This window comes from Strix aluco, chromosome W (assembly GCF_031877795.1).
Source record: "Strix aluco isolate bStrAlu1 chromosome W, bStrAlu1.hap1, whole genome shotgun sequence".
NCBI classification, from domain to species: Eukaryota; Metazoa; Chordata; class Aves; order Strigiformes; family Strigidae; genus Strix; species Strix aluco.
In genome coordinates this window covers 43,779,109-43,800,107 of record NC_133970.1, presented here as the reverse complement: position 1 = coordinate 43,800,107, position 20,999 = coordinate 43,779,109, and the positions used below count along the sequence as shown (strand labels likewise).

The window sequence follows — 20,999 nt, the reverse complement described above, 5'->3', positions numbered from 1 at the left end:
AACAGTCCCTTTACTTTAATGGTAACAGGCTCCCCCCTCTCCTTCGGGTCCACACCCCCAGCCCAGTAAGCCACTCGAGATGGTATCGACTGGTTACCCGCTGGTCCGTCATTTAAAAACACTCCGCTGTTATAGACTATCTTGCCAAAATGATGCAAGTTAGGACAAATTAAATTTCAATTATTTATTTTAGCAAGCGGCAATAAGCAAAACAGCGCTGGGCGGCCGGGGAGTCCCTGCTCCACCAACGGCGCGCACCCACTTCCCGAGGGTCCGTCTTTTTTATATCCTCCGCCTTCCGGTATCGGGTCTCTCTGAGAGGTGTATCCTGCGTCTGCGCACTTTGCAGCTAGGGGGTCGCTCCATCCGGGTCTTCCTCACGTCACCAGCTTCTCGTATTTCCTACTTTCCTGAGAGTGGCTCACAAAGTCTTTGTTTATATCTTACAGAATATAGACACTACCCCCTTTTTTTTCTTCTTCTTCTTCCCTTTGTCTTTCTCCCCTTTGTCCTTCTTCCCTTTCTCCCTCTTTTCAGTCTTTTGCCTAGTAGGAGTCCTTGCTTCAGCATTTCAACTTAGATAAGCACTTACAGTCAGTTAGTCGTTACACAGTGTAATAGTTAAGATTAAGCTTAGGCCAACATAGTTTATGGAATAACATGTCACGAGCTCCCAGTATCTTCAATGGAATTTGATGAACAAACAGTTTACTGTCTATCACAATCCCCCCTTTTTCTTTTTATCATTTTGTTCATCAAATCGTTGCAATTCTTGTTGACTTAACAGGAGAGTTTTTTTCAATTTAAAGTCATCATCTAATTGATTGTTTTTGGCTTTAATGAGTATTGGACGGGTGACAGACATCAGATATGTTACCCGTTGCATCATTCTCCAAGTTATGACATATAATATTATTGACAAAGTCAAACTGATTAAGATTAATATCAAGAGAACCACAATGGGGTGACACAACTTGTTCAAGATGCCTGTAGCAGTAGGTGACCATCCAAAAAGGGTGTCCCACCAGTTATGTTCTGCATTCTTTTTTGCTCTTTCCAAGACTCGGTGTATTTCTTCCACATTGTGATGAACAGTTATTAGAGTTTTCTGTCCGTTTTCTCTAACTTTCTCTAAAATTCTAACTAAGTCTTTGTGTTGAAGTAACTGCTTAACCAAAGTGAGGTTCATTCCAATGGGTGTAGGTTGTAGATTATGTATTAATGTATAATTGGATTGCAGGAGTTGGTAAGACGTGACCGGGGCTAAATAGGAAAAGTCACATCCGATTACCTTTGTGAAGTTGCAAACACAGAGATTTGAATAATTTTTTGTCTCTATTATGATCTTGTCTACGGTTAAGAATTCACAAACCGTTCTCAAACATACACAACTTTCGCCAATATATATAAGTACTGTTTTAGGATTTTCATTGGGATGGACCTCAAAGTGACAAATATTTTGTTCGGTATCTAAACAAATATCTTGTGCCTCAATTGCATTGTCTTCACAAATGAATCCTTGTTGTTCCCGTACAATGCAGGACTCTAGATTGACAGTTTGCCATTTTTCGTTTACCTTTCGGGCCCATACTCTATGCTCAGAAGGATAGAGTATGGTTCCGTTGTGATTCAGCCCTAATGCAATGATAGGATAAATTTGGTATATGGTGGCATTGTAAATAGTGAGTATAAAGGTAGTAGCTGTGTTTGTGATGGGGTCATAGGTAAAGTTTACCAGGTTCCACCAGGATTGGAGTTTCTTTTCAAAATTAGTAGCACTGTCCCAAATTATTCTTCGAATTTCAGTAGGAAGAATACCTTCTTCACCTTCTCTTATAATTGAGGCAGCTATCGACTGCATCCATATTTGAGCCTGGATGCAGCTGAGAGCTAAAGAGAGGTTATTTTGGAGCACACTGAGTGCATCTGTAATCAATTCATGATCCTTTATATTTACCTTTTCCCCTTTTGGTAATATATTCGACAACAGCCACTGGTTAGCCCCCAAAGCCAATAAGGAAGATCGCAAAGGCCTTTGTATATTAGTTAAATCACTAATTGAGGTAGCCAATTTGTTCATTATCACCTCCGAATCAATACTATTTAAAACTCCCAATCCTGTTCCCAAAGCACCGGTTAAGTCTCTCTGCGTTCTTTTTGTGTGAGGAGTTTGTTTTTGCAGCCAGGTTGTCCATCCCTCGTAAGAAGTCTTTAGGAAAGGTGAACATGCTGGCTGAATATTTGAAACATTATTTTGCATTAACAATTCAACTTGTTTGAGAGACCACGCCGGGTTAAACAGCATTTGTTGTTTACCTGTATTTCTAATTGCATATGGTCCAATTTTAAAAATTCTTGGGCTAAGTACGACTGTTGGTTGTGTTGGAACAGTATGAGTAGTCTGAGTAGTCTCTTTGGGAGCGTGGGTTGTGGTTGTTATAGTTTCCTCCTGTATATTCAATGGAAATCGGAAAGATATAGCTTGATTTCCTGACCTGGTCCCTCCCAAACAAACTATGGACACCGGTTGGGTTGCAGTAAATGCATACCAACAGGTTTCCGACTCACAACGGGTTTGAGCTATTTTAGATTCCGTTTTGTCTCTGATAACGATTTGAGTAAAAGGGGGCTGACGGACGGTTTGAATTAAAGGGTGCCGACTTATTATCACATTTATATTGAATACTCTGTAGCCTATCTGTATCTCATCTCCTTTTTTAGCTGTCCAGGTATGGGATGAATTCTCCCATTTATATGTTTGGAGTGTTAGGTTATTGCTTAGTATGGCAGTTGCTAACTCTGTCCCATACAAATCTGCATCCATACTTCCTGTATGTCCATAATAAGCATCTGTCCAAGGCCATATAATTTGATTAGTTAGGGTATGTTCAAAAGGTTGGTGGGATTGGTTAGTCGTTCTAGCCCATCCTGGTAGTGTATTCATTGTAGCTAATACACCTAGCCAGACTATCCAATAGCTCCAATAGAAGGCTGACGGGATTCTATAGATTTGCATATTTTTTCTTAGTCTCTTTTGTATCGGGGTGTCTGACACTCTCGTCTGGTCCTTCTCCCTCAGAGGTCCTTTTTTCTTCAGAGTAGGGCAGTAAAGTTTTCCCCACTTTGATACGTCTCTGCCTCCTCTGCCTACTCTGTTGCTTAGAGCAGCAGGGTGTTCCATCTTCTCGGCAGCAGCCGTATTCTTCAGGGGTACGTTTGCCTCTACTCCGGGACACATAGGTCTCCCAGTTTTTATCTTTGACCTCGGGTTCACGACAGGGGACCCAGAGGATGTGCTTTCTACAGATCACCCTTAGGATCTGAGAGTGCTATTGAGTAGACCAATTAGAGTGAGTGCACTCTCTTTAGTAAATATTTTCTACCAAGTTTTAGAATCTCCAGTTTTAGGGTCTGATTAGTTAATCGCTGTTCTTGTTAATAACACTGATTACAACTAGACCGAAGATTTATTCCATGTGCATTATGAATCTCCCAGCCTTCTTTACATACATTACACTTTACACTTTATGCATATAAAAGGAAAACAAATATAAGTTTCAATTGGACAAAAATATCAGGGTTTCACTCATCGAGTCCTTCGTAGGTTCTTATCTCACAATGTGTAGAGAGTTCTTTCAGGTTTTCCGAAGGGTGACTCGTAGATCCCCAGGAGGGCTGGTCACTTTCCAGGCCGGATCCTGTATAGGTCCCTTTACTCGGCTTGCGTGTGTCCACCCCTTCTCAGCAGTCCGAACAGCAGTTTCTGTAGTGATAAGAGTAACATAGGGTCCTTCCCAACAGGGGGTCAAAGAAGATTCTTTCCATGATTTGATTAGTACTTTATTTCCTGGTTGGATTTGATGCATGGCCACATCCAATGGAGGCCTTTGTACTACTATCCCCCGAGCCTGTAGTTGTTTTCTCCTTGCCATTAGCTGTATCAGGTAGGACTTTATCTTTAATTCTTCAAGTTGGGGGTGATCCGGTGGCATTTCTAAATCATAGGGCATCCCATATAGCATTTCAAAGGGAGAAATGCCTACATCAGTTCGGGGCTGAGTTCTGATATTTAACAAGGCTAAAGGGAGACACTTTACCCATGACATTTTAGTTTCTAACATTAGTTTGGTAAGTTGTTTTTTTATTTCTCCGTTCATACGTTCAACTTTCCCTGAGCTCTGCGGGTGCCACGGAGTATGGTATTGCCACTGTGTACCCAGGGCAGCCAAAGTCTCTTTGGCTACTCTGGATACAAAGTGTGGACCTCTATCTGAGTCTATTGCTTCTATTGCTCCATACCGAGGTATAATTTCTTCAAGTAATATCCTTGTTACTGTGTGAGCTGTGGTTCGGGCTGTGGGAAAGGCTTCTACGAATTGAGTTAAATGATCTATAATTACTAATAGGTATTTATACCTCCCCACCTTTGGTAATTCAGTAAAGTCTATTTGTATTCTTGCAAAAGGTCTATGAGCCAATTCTCGCCCCCCATATACTCGTTTTCTTATTTGATGTTTATTTACTTTTTGACAAACGAGACATTCTCCTATCACTCCTTTGGCTATATCATATATCCCAATGCACATGTATTTAGTTGCAAATTGATCCACTAATGCCTGAGTTCCCCAATGAGTGTTTTTATGGAATTGCTGCATTATCTTGGTAGCTATGGGTTTTGGGAGAACTTCTCGGCCGTCCGGGAGTTCCCATTTTCCATTAGCTTTCTGTTTAATCCCCATTTGATTTAATTTTGCTTGTTCTTGAACAGTAAAACTTAAAAGTTCATAGGATTTTCCATGGAAAAAGCACCACTTAAACCCTGGTCTTTCACATACACATTCTATACCGTCTACTCCGTATTCTTTCCAGCAACCATAACAGGGGAGGTAATTATCTCCACAATTAACACACCGCTTTCTGTCCTCTATCGGATCATCCAAGTCCAGTGCTGATAGCGCTGCTCTCTTTGCCTCTTGATCAGCAAGGTTATTCCCCCGTACTAAAGGATTTAGCCCCCTCTGGTGTCCTTTTACGTGTACTACCGCAATTTCGCTGGGTCCTCGTATAGCTTGCAAAATTTGTGATATTAACTCCTGATGTATTAGGTTCTTCCCCCGAGAATTGATTAAACCTCTTTTTTCCCATATTTTCCCAAAGGTATGTACTATTCCGAAGGCATATCTAGAATCAGTGTATATAGTTCCCACTTTTCCATTTAGTAATTGTAAAGCCTTTAATACTGCATATAATTCACATGCCTGTGCTGACCAGCTGGGACTCAAGGGTCCTGATTCTATCACCTTAAAAGTTTTTCCATCAATTATGGCATACCCTGATTTTCTTTTCCCTTCTACCACTCGAGAGGATCCATCTACAAATAATTTTTCTCCTTTCCCTAATTCCTCCTCTTCCAAATCTGGTCTTATCTTAGTCTGCTCCTCGATGTTACGGAGGCAATCATGAAAAAGATCTTGACTAGGTTCTCCATACAAAAATTGGGCTGGATTTTGTAACGATGTTGTTTCAAGGGTCAGGTGGGGGGACGTAATGAGGATTGCCTCATATTTTACTAGTCTAGCATCGGTTATCCATTTTTCTGCTTTTTGCTGTAACACACCTCTAATATTATGGGGTGATAGTACCCTTAATTCACTACCAAAAGTTATTTTATGCGCTTCCTCAACTAACAAAGCAGCTGCCACCACAACTTGTAGGCACGTAGGCCATCCCCGACTTACGGGGTCCAGTAATTTTGAGATATATGCTACTGGTTTCTTTTTTCCTGCCCATTCCTAGGCTAATACTCCAAATGCAGTTCCTTCCTCTGTGTTGACAAATAAGAAAAATGGTCTTTTTAGGTCGGGCAAGCTCAGAACAGGAGCATTTACTAATTCAGTTTTTAGTTCTTTTAACCGTTGATCATCTTCCTGAGTCCATTTTAATAATCCATTTTTAGTTATTTTGGTGTATAAAAACTTTACTTTTCCACTATACCCTTCGATCCACTGCTTACAATATCCAAATAGCCCTAATAGCTGCTGGACTTGTTTTTTAGTTTTTGGACTTGGTAGGGAAAGTATCCCTTTCACCCTTTCTGGATCCAATTTCTTAGTTCCTTGACTTAATCGATGCCCTAGGTATTTAACTTCCTTTTCAACAAATTGCAATTTGGATTTTGACACTTTCAGTCCCTTTAAGCTCAGGAAATTTAACAACTTGATGCTTTCTTCCCGAACCCTTTCCTCATCCTCCCCTGTTATTAAAAGATCATCTACATACTGGACTAGGGTAAGGGTATCTCCTATCTGGTAATCCTGCAAAATTTGTTCTAAAGCTTGCCCAAACAGGTTTGGGGATTCAGTGAAACCTTGGGGTAGGACTGTCCACCGGAGTTGAGTTTTCCTGTGGGTGTCTGGGTCCTCCCACTCAAAAGCAAAATAGTTTCTACACTCCTCTTTTAAGGGACATGCCCAGAAAGCGTCCTTCAAGTCTATTACACTGTACCACCGGTCGTTCGGGCCTAATTGACTTAAGAGAGTGTGTGGGTTAGCTACTACAGGGAATCTAGTTACAGTCCTTTTGTTAATTTCCCTTAGGTCATGGACTAATCTGTACCCCCCATCCGCCTTCTTGACAGGTAAAATGGGAGTATTAAAAGGGGACATGCAGGGTTCCAATAATCCCTGCTTTATTAATCTCTGAATTTCTGGTTTTAATCCTTGCCTTCCCTCCAGAGGTATGGGATATTGCTTAATCCTCACCGGTACTTCAGGATCCCGGATGGTTACCATAAAAGGTTCAACATTCAATTTTCCCACCGTATCCGGAGTGTACCATACTTCAGGGTTGATTTTAGTCTCATCTTCAACCCGTAGGGGGCATAGTTTGATTTCAAGTTTGTGTTCTGTTACTTCCAAACTAATTCCTAATTCAATCATTAGATCTCTCCCCAGTAGGTTATAATCTGCCTCAGGTACTAACAATAAGGATCCCACCCCCACTTTAGAATCTGTTTCAAGGAGTACATCTTTAATTACCGGTACTCCGAATGGTTCTCCTTTCGCCCCAACTACTTGTACTTTTTCTGATGAAATCTTACATCCTTGGGGCAATGATTGAACAGTAGATCTCTCCGCTCCTGAATCTACTAAAAATTCTACCTCCTGTTGCTGAGGACCTACTTTTAACTTTATCAAGGGCTCAGTTCGTTCTCGGGTCCCCAGCAAATAGAGCCCCTGACACCCCTAATCTTCTTTAAACATTCTCTCATCCATCATTCTCCTTCTGCAGCTCTTCTTTGTGTGACCTTTTCTTCCGCAATAAAAGCAGACAATACTCCCTTTTTCTCTCTCTCTCTCCGGTTCCTTTGATCTATAGCCTGTTCTTTGACCTTCTTGTTTTCTCCCAGCACTGTTCACTCTCTGTCCTTCCCTTATCGCAGCTACCATCATTCTGGTATGTTTCTTTTGAGTCTCGTCCTCCCTTCGGACATAGACTTTCTGTGCTTCTCTCAGTAATTCATCCAACCCCCGATCCTGCCAATCTTCTATTTTTTCTAGCTTCTTTCTAATATCTATCCATGCTTTTGCCACAAATTGTGTCTTTAACAATGCCTGTCCCACTGGGGTATTAGGGTCTAGTCCTGAGTAAAGCTGAAGATTTTTCCTCAGTCTCTCTAATCACTCAGTAGGAGTTTCATCCTTTTTCTGATGTTCACTAAAGGCTTTGTTTATATTTTGTCCTCTAGGGACTGATTCCCTTATACCCTGGATTACAATCGTCCTCAGGTCTTGCATATGACCTCTATCGATTTCATTTTGATTATTCCAATTAGGTCGATTTAGAGGCCATTTTACATCTGCTGCCGGACCTTGCTGATGCTGTTGATCCCAAATTCTCATTCCTGCTCTCCTGATCATATCCCTTTCTTCAACAGTGAATAGTATAGCCATTATGGCTTGTATTTCATCCCAGGTATAGATGTTTGGTCCTAAAAACTGATCCACCCGCTCCGCCACACCTAAGGGATCCTCCAATAGATTCCCCATCTCTTTTTTAAATTCTCTGACGTCCCCTGAATTAAGAGGGACAGTCACATATCCCATGCCAGGCTGGGGTCCCCCCATCGCAACCTCCCTTAGGGGGTACAAGCCACTATCACCCCACCCCATTCTAGTTTGACTACGGGTTATTCGTCTCGGTTCTTTCGGGGATTCAGGTGGGGAGTCTGAATTCTCTGGGTCCTCCGGCGCAGTCGGAGGAGGTGAAGGCGCCGGAGGTGGGGGTGGAGGTATGTAAGGAGGAGGAGAGGTGGGAGGTTCGTCCTCATCACGTACCTTCTTTTTCTTAACTTTCTCTTTTAGAGGATATAGATTTATTCGGGTATCTGATGCTATCCATACCTGTGCATATTCACTCTCCTCTAAATTAAAGGGTTCCCTTGAGTTGACATAAATGTTTAGGGCTTGGCAGACCCATTCTTCAAAGGACCCAAAAACAGGCCAATAGAGATGATTGTCTCTGATTTGTTTCCCTCCCCAAACTTCCATACAATAATAAATCATTTTTGCTTTGTCCTTACCCCGCCTAGAGGGGTAATCTTCCCAATGGTTTAACATCAAGCCTAAAGGGCTATCTGGTGGTATTTGGGGGTACCTCACCTCGGGTCCCAAATCACCCATGGGATCAGAAGGCTTGCTTTTCTTCTGTCCCATCTTCCGGAGCGCCTTCACACACTCACACAATTCGCTTCCCCCTTTTCGTGACCCAGTCCCTCGCGGGATATGGGAACTGCACTACCGAGGGGTCCGCACTCGCTTCGCCCTGCTGGGCGTCTCACATACCACACTCCGGGAAACCCAACCCCAACCGAACGGTAACCGGCCTATACTCACGCAACCCTGCGTCTTCGTCCGGGGCTTCGTGCACAAAGATTACGGGGTTACCGGTATTTTTTTTGCTTGTTGCCGAGTTTTGGAGTTCGTCGGTAGAGGGCGTGATGTGATAGCACTCAGCCGGGGCCGCTGAACTCAGCGGGGCGCGCCTCCCCGTATGGGGCTTCCCACCAGATTGCCTCTATCCGAGTCACGGCACCAATTTTGTTATAGACTATCTTGCCAAAATGATGCAAGTTAGGACAAATTAAATTTCAATTATTTATTTTAGCAAGCGGCAATAAGCAAAACAGCGCTGGGCGGCCGGGGAGTCCCTGCTCCACCAACGGCGCGCACCCACTTCCCGAGGGTCCGTCTTTTTTATATCCTCCGCCTTCCGGTATCGGGTCTCTCTGAGAGGTGTATCCTGCGTCTGCGCACTTTGCAGCTAGGGGGTCGCTCCATCCGGGTCTTCCTCACGTCACCAGCTTCTCGTATTTCCTACTTTCCTGAGAGTGGCTCACAAAGTCTTTGTTTATATCTTACAGAATATAGACACTACCCCCTTTTTTTTCTTCTTCTTCTTCCCTTTGTCTTTCTCCCCTTTGTCCTTCTTCCCTTTCTCCCTCTTTTCAGTCTTTTGCCTAGTAGGAGTCCTTGCTTCAGCATTTCAACTTAGATAAGCACTTACAGTCAGTTAGTCGTTACACAGTGTAATAGTTAAGATTAAGCTTAGGCCAACATAGTTTATGGAATAACATGTCACGAGCTCCCAGTATCTTCAATGGAATTTGATGAACAAACAGTTTACTGTCTATCACATCCGCGACCCCAGAAACCTCCTGCCTCGGCATCACTCAACAGAATTCGATCCCCCCCCCCCATCAAAGAAACTCTCCACAAATACTCGGTTTCAGTTTCGCCTGGTTTATGCGAATATTTAACCTGAAGCTCACTAAACTCGGGTCCCGTTCAGGGGGTTGTGCGAATGGTGGTTCGGGGGTTCCCACCTTGTGGACCTGTATGCCTTTCTGTTTTAATGAGAGGTCGCACATGTCTTTCCTCCAATTCCTTTATTTCCTCCGAGACACTTTCATCACACTCTCCCCAAATATCTCCATCCCACTCCTCAAGATCTACACTGGTAATTAACTTTCGAATCTGAACAACACTAGGGGGCTTTTTTGCTCGTGCAGCATAAATTCAATTTTTTTTTCTAATAACCATCTTTCCTCTCTTTCTTGTAATAATTCTGTCTTTAAGTGATCGATTTCCAACCGCTCCTCTAAGGCCTCTCTCTCCACTACTACAAAGTAATCCTGCGCCTGAATCAAGCAGGCACCTAATATGGCGGACATTTGTCCTTCACTTCCGCTATTCCACCAACTTCCCTGGCTTTGTTCCAACTTTCTCGCAACTTCCACCAGATCAAACCACCTCTCCTTCACCCATTGTACATCTGGGGGAGAAGGGGCACAACTATATTTCTGTAATAACTCCTCTATCGACATCCTGCCGACTACGCCAATTGTTACGGAGGCTCTCAAATAAACAAGGAACCACTAAAATGAAAAATTAATTATTAACACAGTTAACTAGCTCTCCGTAAATTACAGGTTTGAATGTCTGTGAGAGGAGAACAGAACAACTTTCTAGGGTTTAACGGAAAAACAAAGAACTCTACGGGTTTAACGGCAACCCAAAACACAGAATCACAGAATCACAGAATCATCTAGGTTGGAAAGGACCTTGAAGATCATCTAGTCCAACCGTTAACCTAGCATTGGCAGTTTCCAACTACACCATATCCCTCAGTGCTATGTCGACCCTACTCTTAAACACCTCCAGGTATGGGGACTCAACCACCTCCCTGGGCAGCCCATTCCAACGCCTAACAACCCCTTCTGTAAAGAAATACTTCCTAATATCCAGTCTGAACCTTCCCTGGCGCAACTTGAGGCCATTCCCTCTTGTCCTATCACTCATTACTTGGTTAAAGAGGCTCATCCCCCCCTCTCTGCAACCTCCTTTCAGGGAGTTGTAGAGGGCGATGAGGTCTCCCCTCAGCCTCCTCTTCTCCAGACTGAACAACCCCAGTTCCCTCAGCCGCTCCCCATCAGACCTGTGCTCCAGACCCTGCACCAGCTCCGTTGCCCTTCTCTGGACACGCTCGAGTCATTCAATGGCCTTTTTGTAGTGAGGGGCCCAAAACTGAACACAGTAATCAAGGTGCGGCCTTAGCAGTGCCGAGTACAGGGGCAAGATCACTTCCCTGTCCCTGCTGGCCACGCTATTTCTGATACAGGCCAGAATGCCATTGGCCTTCTTGGCCACCTGGGCACACTGCTGGCTCCTGTTCAGCCGGCTGTCAATCAACCCCCCCAGGTCCCTCTCTGACTGGCAGCTCTCCAGCCACTCCTCCCCAAGCCTGTAGCGCTGCTGGGGGTTGTTGTGGCTCAAGTGCAGCACCCAGCATTTGGCCATATTGAAACTCCTCCAGTTGGCCTCAGCCCATCGCTCCAGCCTGGCCAGGTCTCTCTGCAGAGCCTCCCTACCCTCGAGCAGATCAACACTCCCACCCAACTTGGTGTCATCTGCAAACTTACTGAGGGTGCACTCGATCCCCTCGTCTAGATCATCAATAAAGATGTTAAACAGGAGTGGCCCCAAAACCGAGCCCTGGGGGACACCACTCGTGACCGGCCGCCAACTGGATTTAACTCCATTCACCACAATTCTTTGGGCCCGGCCATCCAGACAGTTTTTTACCCAGCAAAGCGTGCGATCATCCAAGCCTCGAGCAGCCAGTTTCACCAGGAGAATGCTGTGGGAAATGTTGTCAAAGGCCTTACTGAATTCGAGGTAAACTACATCCACAGCCTTTCCCTCATCCAATAAGCCAGCTCCTTCAGCACCCTCAGGTGTATCCCATCCAGTCCCATAGACTTGTGTGTGTCTACGTGATGCAGTAGGTCACTGACTGTCTCCTCCTGGATTGCGAGGGGGTCGTTCTCCCAGTCTCTGTCCTCTGGCTGAGGAGGCTGGGTTCCCTCAATATAACTAGTCTTGTTATTAAAGACTGAGGCAAATAAGGCATTAAGGACCTCAGCCTTCTCCTTATCACTTGTTACCATGTTTCCTCCCGCATCCAGCAGGGGATGGTGGCTCTCCCTGGTCTTTCTTTTGCTGTTGACATACTTATAGAAACATTTCTTGTTATCCTTGATTGCTGAAGCCAGGGTAATTTCCAGCTGGGCTTTAGACAGAACAAAGCCCCACTCCCTAGGGTTTAACGGCAACCCAAAATGCTTTATCACTCACCTGATAAGTGACGGCTCTCAACCTCGAGGACCTGCTCAGGGCAGCGTCCCGACCCAAGGCACCTCGAGGAGTTTCCTTGGGCAGCGTCCTGACACAAGGGGAGAGTCCTCGACCGCAGCTGCTGCTCCAGGGGACGAGCTCAAAATGGCTCCCCCAAGGGGACTCCATTTATACCCAGGCCAAATCTGACCTGTAGTCAATAGCGGCTCCCATTGGCCAAAGGCCCCAGCTACCGCGAAGCCCTGAGAACAAAGGCAGTCAGGAGCTGCTGCACTTCAGCAGCCAAGAAGCTCTGCTTTCATTGGGCGGATGCACCTGCCACAGTAATTAGCATAATCATGTTAGACCTCCTTAGCATATTGACGGGTGTTAACTTTAATGTGCATTTCGTGGATAATGAAGCAAAGGTCATTCACCGGACAGATGGCCCTTGAAATTTGTCCAGGTGCCCCAGAGCAGAGCCGTCCTGTCTCCACAGGGCTCCCTCCTCCAGCTGCATCTTGTGTTATTGGGGCAGCCTTATCAGCTTCGACCTCCACACCATCCACCCTGGGACTCATAGTTTTGTCTTGCGAGTGTTTGAGGCATTTCTTCGATCAGCCTCAACTTTTTCTTTCTCAGGCTGTTTTTCTTAGTTTCTCGCAGGCCTGGTTTCTCGTCTCTCACAACATTTCATTAAATATTACTTGTATCCCACTAACAATGCATTTGACATGGTACAAAAAGGTAGGCTCATGTTGCAACAGAAGCTAAAGATAGCCAAGCTAGTTTTAAGCAGGTTCACTTGCATTCCAGAAACAGTCTAGTCACAGCAAATTTAGAGCTTTGATAATTTATCCCATCTTCTCTCAGAGTTTTGACAGTCTTTCAGACACCTGCCCCAGCAGGTAACACTAACCCAAATAGCCTATACATTTACTGCAGCCTCTAGTCAATGTACCTTAAAAAACACTATAGCCTAAGTAGTTTAACACAGATAAGATCAGACTATGGGTCTGGGTCTCTCACAGGATATTAAGCTTTTTGTTTTTAATTGTCATGAAGTACTTACAGTCACCACAGAAGATGTCAAATTTTAACGTGGAATATAGATGAGGAGAGAGTGCTAGCTTTGCCAGAGACATGGTCCAGCATCATATCTTTTGTCAGAAATGGGTATTAGCATAATGGCAGCACATCTGATGCTGTCCAAAAAGACTTTGCTTCTTCCTTAAAATTTCCATTGATGAGGACTTTTCACATCTTGAAAGGATCCACTGCCAGTTTCCCAGGGAAAGAGATCTGTATATAAATCATTTTCAAAAACTTCTCTAGGATGGACTGTTGGTCCTCTGGAGAAGTTCTCACTCTTGTAAACATGACCGACACTACTATTCCAAAAGCATTATAGTTTGGTTAGCATGGTTTTGTCCTAAATTTTAATCCAGGAGGTCAATTTAAATCTGACACTCGATGCCATCTAGATTCTGCCTTTCTTATAAGTGTATGCTAAACAATGAAGGTTTTGCAAACAAGGCTTACTGTCCAACTATTCACTAACTAGCAATTGATCTATTACAATGTATACATACTCTGCAAGTAAACAAAAGCCAAATAAAATTATGCCCAGAAGAAAGACCATACATTATTCCTTAAAATAAGAGTCACATCATTGTTTATTTCTGAGACAATTTTTATTTCCTGGGTTCAGGAAAATTATTTACAGGCATATGGAACAGGAAAAACTGCTTAACATCCTTATTGCTGTAGTCATGTATGACTATAAGGAAATTAAACACCTAATCCTGTTAGATCAAAAAATTGTTGCCTATTTCCCATGAAGAAAACAAGAAAGACTTAGAACAGCACCTTCCAAACAGGCAACAACTCAATCCTGCACTATTTAACCCAACATAGACAATAGCAATGTTCAAATAAAAGTTACTCAGCTAAAGTGCTGATAATAAAGATATGGCATAGATCAGTGAGACTTTGGAAAAATACCTACATAACCAGCCAGTAAGGATGGGGATGGGATGGGAGTGGGGGAAAAAAAACCAAAAAACCTCTGAGTTTAAAAATGCATTTACTATAGATAAAATGTGAATAACAAGTTAAAAAAATGAAAACAGCACAGGCTTTGGGTTTTGTTTTTTAAATGCCTGCATATGCCTCCTCTCTCATAATTATAAGTCTTTGCTATTTTCTGAAGACTGCTACCTCCCTAGTCTAGGACTCTGCCCTGCACATATCTGTCAACTACCCAGAAAACTAAGATGACAAAAAATTAAGACAAAAATTTGTCTAGAAGCTGTCTCTTTGAACAGGAAAAAAATACGCACATACCTGGGTTGTAAGGCTCATTGATACTCCAAGTTGTAATTTCTGAAACTGGTGATGGAACAAATATTCTAATAATAATGCAACTAGTAACAGAAGAAAACACCAGGATAAATAACCCAATGTCGTGGTTTAAGCCCAGAGGGAAACTGAGCACCACGCAGCCACTCTCTCACTCCTTCCTGTGGGACAGAAGCTCAGGGATGGGGAAGAGAAAATAAAACAAAAGGCTTGGGGATCGAGACAAGAAGAGGTAGGGATGACTCACCCATTATGGTCATGGGCAAAAGACAGACTCAATTTGGGGAAGAAAACAGAACATCAATTTAATTTGAACATCACACCACTACCATTTAATTTTCCAATCAGAGTAGGACAGTGAGAAATACAGCCACATCTTAAAAACACCTTCCCCCCACCCCTCCCTTCTTCCGAGGTTCAACTTCATTCCTGATTTTCTCTACCTTCCCACCCCGAGCGGCGCAGGGGGGCAGGGGATGGGGGTTGCAGTCAGTTCATCACCCGTTGTCTCTGCCACTCCTTCCTCCTCACACTCTTCCCCTGCTCCAGTGTGGGGTCTCTCTCACAGGAGACAGTCCTCCATGAACTTCCTCCGATGGGAGTCTTTCTCATGGGCTGCAGCTCTTCCTGAACTGTGGGTCCCTCCCACAGGCTGCAATTCTCCCAGCAACAGACTGCTCCAGAATGGGCTTCCCTCAGAGTCCCAGCCTTCCTTGGGCACAGCCCCCTGCTCCAGCGTTGGGTCCTCCATGGGCTGCAGGTGGGCATCTGCTCCACCAGTAACCTCCATGGGCTGCAGGGGCACAGCCTGCCCTCTCACCACGGGCTGCAGGGGAGTCTCTGCTCTGGTGCAACTTCCCCCTCCTCCTCCTTTCTTCCACTGACCTTGGTGTTTGCAGAGGTATTCCCCTCACTCCTCCTCCTCCCACTGCAGGTTCTCCTTCCTAAATATGTTATCACAGAGGCGCAGCCACCATCACTAATTGGCTCGGCCTAGGCCAGAGGTGGGTCCAATTTAGCACTGGGGAAGCTTCTAGCAGCTTTCACAGGAGCCACCCCTGTAGCCCCTCCCCTGCTACCAAAACCCCGCCACACACAAACCCAATACAGGGAGACTGATATCAGCATGGGTCGGTTCTTTGGTTCAACTGCAGTGCCTGTCACCAGGGTTGGAGTGGCTGCAGTGCCTGTCAATTTGTTGTCAGATCCAGAAACCTTCTCTTCCCCTTGAGGGTACTGAATAGTGTTGAAGAAGGCTCAGTAGGGATGGGCCAGGCCCCAGCACATTGCAGTGATCTCTGTCTCTCTGGAATTGCCAGGGTGACAGCATACTTTTTGCAAGTATTTTACTAGTTTTTCAGGATTCTGCATTTGTTCAGGGGTGAAGTTCCAAAACACTGGAGGTGCCCACTGTTCTAGGTACTTGCCCAGGCTACACCCCCAGCCACTCATAACTCTCCAGCCTTGGGGTAGATCTCCAAGTGATACTCTTAAATAGTTGCTTAACCCTGAACAAAACCTGAACCACAGGCAGGGACATGCTGGCTGCTAGCATAAGAAAAACCATGTTAGTTTCAACATTACAAGGATGTTCAAAATTTTCAAGATTGTTAAATGCAATTTAAGTAGCCTGGAGGAGAAGGGGAAGGTGAATTAAGGTGTCTGCCCCATGGGTTGACTCTCCGATAAGAAAAGGTAAAGGGTGTAATTGTTAACCCATTCCACTAGATGACCCCCAAAACACAGAGGTGATGACAATGCTGAGTACAAATACTGCACTAGTCTCAGGACCGATAACTTTATCATCTCAAGTTCCTGGATCTTTTGCTTCTCTCCTTCCTAGATCTGGGAGGGAAGGGGGGAGTGAGTGGCATCTTTGTTTATTTCCCCTTCTCAGCACTGGGAGGAAGGGCTGAGTGAGTGGCTGCGTGGTGCTCAGTTGCCCTCTGAGCTCAAATCACGACACCAAATCAGTCTGTTTTGCCCATAACAGTAATTTGTGAATGACCTACCTGTCCTCATTTCAACCTATGAGACTTTCTTTGTGTTTTCTCCCACCCTCTCCAGCTGAGGAGGGGGACTGATAGAGTGGCTTGGTGGGCACCTGGCATCCAGCCAAGGTCAACCCACCACAGACAAGCAGCACTGTTCAGCATTACTGTGTTATTAATTTGTAGCCCCAGCTCCAACTCCATCCTCCATTTCTGCCCTGTAATTTGTTTGAGGTCCTACACAAGGACAGATCCTTACCCCAAACTCAGAGGATACTTCTTGCCTAGTCAGCAAATGGCCTTTTCCCACTGTGTTATCTTTCTAAAGGAGCTTTTGAGGGACTGGAGGATAGAAACACTCTTTAGATGGATGCAGCTATTCAGCCTCATTTTGTCCAAGTGCTCATGTTTTTAACACCCCAGTGGTGTAATTCTTGTGTTTGCAGTGTCATTTATGGTCTAGATAGGCATGGTGCACCTTCCCCAGTGACCAGCCACCCTCAGGCCTGTCTCAGGCACCTTGGTTGTTTTGGCTAAGCCTGTGAACCCTGCTACTGCTCTTAGAGTGAGGCAAGCAGGGGTACATCTTATATTAATTCCTTGCTTCTGTGTATGCCATTAAAAGGAATGCAATAATGTAGTGTGTTTATTATTAATCATTTGCTATAGCAGTTTTAGGGGTTTTTTTAGCCTAATCACATCTTTTTATTAGGTCTAGAAAAACATATGGCTGAGCATCACTCCTTAAAAGGGGAGAAATAAGGATGCTTGAGACAGCAAGGCAGGAAGAGAGTTCATGGATTCTTCAAATGGCTATGCTGCTTAGAGATGGACAACTGTTTTGCTGATCGAGGGTGCCAATTAAACTCAGACACCAGAGTGAAAAGAATAGGCGTATTTTACTGTTAATAATTAAAGGGTATAACCAAGTAATACAGAAAATAAGCAATAAGAAAAATACAGAATAGTGCACTTAATTATTACTATATACAGTTAATTATAGAAAATAAGAATAAGCAAGGTAATGCACCTAATCATTACTACATGATGGGGAGAATAGTGATTAAGAGAGATACCTCACCACTTGCATACGTTACCATCATCCAGACCCGCAGGCGCTGGGCAGCCCCGGTTACAGCGAGGATCTGGAGAGCCTGTCCCGGCAAGTGGGAAATCCTACGCGGTGCGTCCACCTGTAGGTGAGGCTTCCAAAGTCGCTGTGAGCGGGTCCAGCCTTATATACCAAAAATCATCAAGTCAGAATGACTTGCACTTTTCTTTGAGCAGAAACATCTGGTTTCATCCTCCTGTTGGATTCCACCCAAAGCCTGGCCAGGGCTCAGGGGGGAGAACCAAGGGAGTTTCTAACAAGGCCAAACACTTGGGTTCTCAGCCTTGAACAAGGCTAAACAAGGGCAGTTGGATACATTCTCATGACACTTCATCCTCACTACTGATTATATTTTGCCTAAGCTACATCTGTCACTAGTGAGCATACATATTTCGTTAATGATCAGATACTAATAATTAACGCTAATGGTAATACAGATTTTACTAATTAGCAGATACTAATAATGGATAACATTGAGTTGTGAGGTTCATCTAGAGGTCAACTTTGTTTCAGGGCCTATTATTCAGGCCCAAGCACTACAGCAACTCAACCCCAAATCTGTGACCTGAGTCCCACCCCCCCACCCCCCACCCCCCATCTGAAGGTTTCAGGAGTTTCGAGTTTTCTTGTGGGTGTTGCCACTTGGCACCTCCTGTAACTTCATGGTTACTGGAAAATCATATTGATTCACTCTGATGGTGGCTCTTGCACATCCTGTGTTTCTTCAGACTTCCCCATTCTCTTTCCTTCTCTTTCCACTTCCTAACCCCTGTTCAGCATTGCATGCTCTATTCTGTGGTCACAAACCATGCTGTGCCAGGCTGCCCTGCACCATGGGGTTTCTCTGCTTGCTCATGGTCAGAAGTCTTTGCTGGAACTGGGCTTTATTACTGAACACCTTACCTAAGCTATAATTCTAGGTAGCAACATAGGAAACTTTCCAAAATCAGGCACATTTTTAAATCCTATGAATTTCATGTGTGAATGAATCATAGGAAGAGTCATTTTCTTCTCATGCTGAATAGGGAACTGCATTAAAATTGGGAAACAAAGTGATTTGTAAAGCAACTTATTTTGTTTCATGTCAAGACATCTACCCTAAGCTTTCTCAACTCCCCTTCTGCCTTTTTTCCTCATTTTAATTTAGAGAAAAAGACACGGTTCTCCTCTCCCATACAAAGAATTAAAAGAAACATCTTGGTTTTGGGTCAAATTAAGCATCTTAATTCACAACCAATTTTCCCCTGCCAAAAAGCAGATAAACTGCTTTAGGTTGACTCATAACAAAAAATGTGTTCTTGGTGTCACCAACAAACCAAATGAATCCGTCAGTTACACAGCTCGAGGGAAAGGCCTGCTTTGAGTCAAGGGCTGGAAAATTAACTTAATGTTACATTTGACTTTATCGATCCTCAGGAAGGGAGGATGCTTCAGTCAGCTACAAATTGGTGATGTCCTCAAGTGCCAAGCCATGTGTGGTAGGGACATGAAGTGTGATGAGATGGCCTTAGGCATAGGCCTGATGTGGACAACAGTACTGGAGTGCCTTTTTACACCGCTATCCATAAGGTCTACCACAGCAACCTCCATTTTCTCTGCCAGGGTGTGGGGAAGCTGTGAGCATGGCTCTCTTCTCCAGAGGCAATGATCATTAAGTCGGTGATGCTCTCAGCTCCACTAATTCTCAGAGAAAATGACCTAAGGTAGCTCATCTGAACCAGTCCTGCCATTTGACAGTGTCATGTTTAGTTATTAGGCTGGAGCCTGATGCTTTACTTTCCAAGTTCTATTAATTTCAGTGTATATTGTTGTTGGCTGTTCTTCTCAATAGCTAGTGGTTTTTGTGTTACAGATGGAAAATAGGCCTGTCTTCAAATGCAAGCCTTGAGGGGCCTGAACTTGAGAACATTAGCATGTGCTTGTGGTGTGCCACCAAGTTCGGGAGGCAATTTAAAATCATCTGCACCTCTGTTTACATGGGCTATGTTCAAGAACTTTCCTAAGTGATGTGAAACAAAGTAGACATGGCAGAAAACTGTGCTGCTCAAGCAGCTTCTCGGCACTGACATCCCCTACTGAGCATGAGAGCATCTAGGCCATCTAATTGTCTTGATGTACACTTGCATCTTTGTGCTGACACATGAGATGTTTCACTGCCAGCAAAGCAGGACAAATGTGCTCAAGCTAATGCATTCGAACATCCTAAGAGAGTGGGAGGTGTCTGGGTGGTAAAGGGGGACCTGGGCTGTGTGTTGTCAAAAAGCTTGAAATGCATTGTAATCACTGTAGTTTCATCAGCAGAAATTGTGACTGTCCTACTGTTCCCAGTTCCTGGAGAAGGGATTTTTTCCCCTGTCCCTGTGACAGGATGAGGAACATTTGGGGATGCATCTTGTGCCCTTCTCTCCCCAGTTTTGGTGGGGCGCTCACCTGGGCTGGGGCCTCGGCCACACTGGCTGCTCTGGGGTAGCCACTCCCTCCCATAGCTCCTTGCTTGGTGGCACCCCCGGAGAAGAGGATCAGTTATTATTATACTGTCATGGTTTAACCCCAGCTGGCAACTAAGCACCACACACCTGCTCGCTCACTCCCCCCTGGTGAGATGGGGAAGAGAATCGGAAGAGTAAAAGTGAGAAAACTCATGGGCTGAAATAAAGACAGTTTAATAGGTAAAGCAAAAGCCGCACAAGCAAGCAAAGCAAAACAAGGAATACATTCACCACTTCCCATTGGCAGGCAGGTGTTCAGCCATCTCCAGGAAAGCAGGGCTCCATCACGTGTGACAGTTACTTGGGAAGACAACAGCCATAACTCTGAACGTCCCCCCCCTTTCCTTCTTCTTCCCCCAGCTTTCTATGCTGAGCATGTTGTCATATGGTCTGGAACATCCCTTTGGTCAGTTGGGCTCAGCTGTCCCGGCCCGTGTCCCCTCCCAACTTCTTGCACACCCCCAGCCTACTCGCTGTTGGGGTGGTGTGAGAAGCAGAAAAGGCCTTGACTGTGTAAGCACTGCTCAGCAGTAACTAAAACATCCCTGTGTTATCAACACTATTTTTAGCACAAATCCAAAACATAGCCCTATATTATAACTCTATCTCATCCAAAACCAGCACATATGCTCATGTTATGCAGCAATTTTAGGATTTGTATGAATACCAGTTAACCCTTGTAACATCTGAATGATGTCAGTAAGTGTGTATTTAAGCAAGGAAACACAACTTGCTTCACTGGCTCTTGGGAGATAAGGGAAGATCCAGAGCTGGAGGGCAGCACGATCGAGGGGTGACTCATCTCATTGCCTTTGAGAAGGAAATGAGACAAATTGAGCCTTTCCCTACATGAGACTTCACTTTCTTCTGAAGG

General features: G+C 44.5%; 1 protein-coding gene across 1 annotated transcript; it reads right to left on the bottom strand.

Annotated features, from left to right (window-relative positions):
* Positions 1-303: 303 nt before the first annotated feature.
* LOC141917677 (uncharacterized) lies at positions 304-3,273 on the bottom strand. Its single transcript, XM_074811074.1, has 2 exons — positions 2,317-3,273; positions 304-410 (listed from the first exon to the last, which is right to left on the bottom strand). The coding sequence occupies exons 1-2, from the start codon at positions 3,236-3,238 to the stop codon at positions 403-405; spliced, it is 930 nt and encodes a 309-aa protein (XP_074667175.1). The 5' UTR covers positions 3,239-3,273; the 3' UTR covers positions 304-402.
* Positions 3,274-20,999: the final 17,726 nt, after the last annotated feature.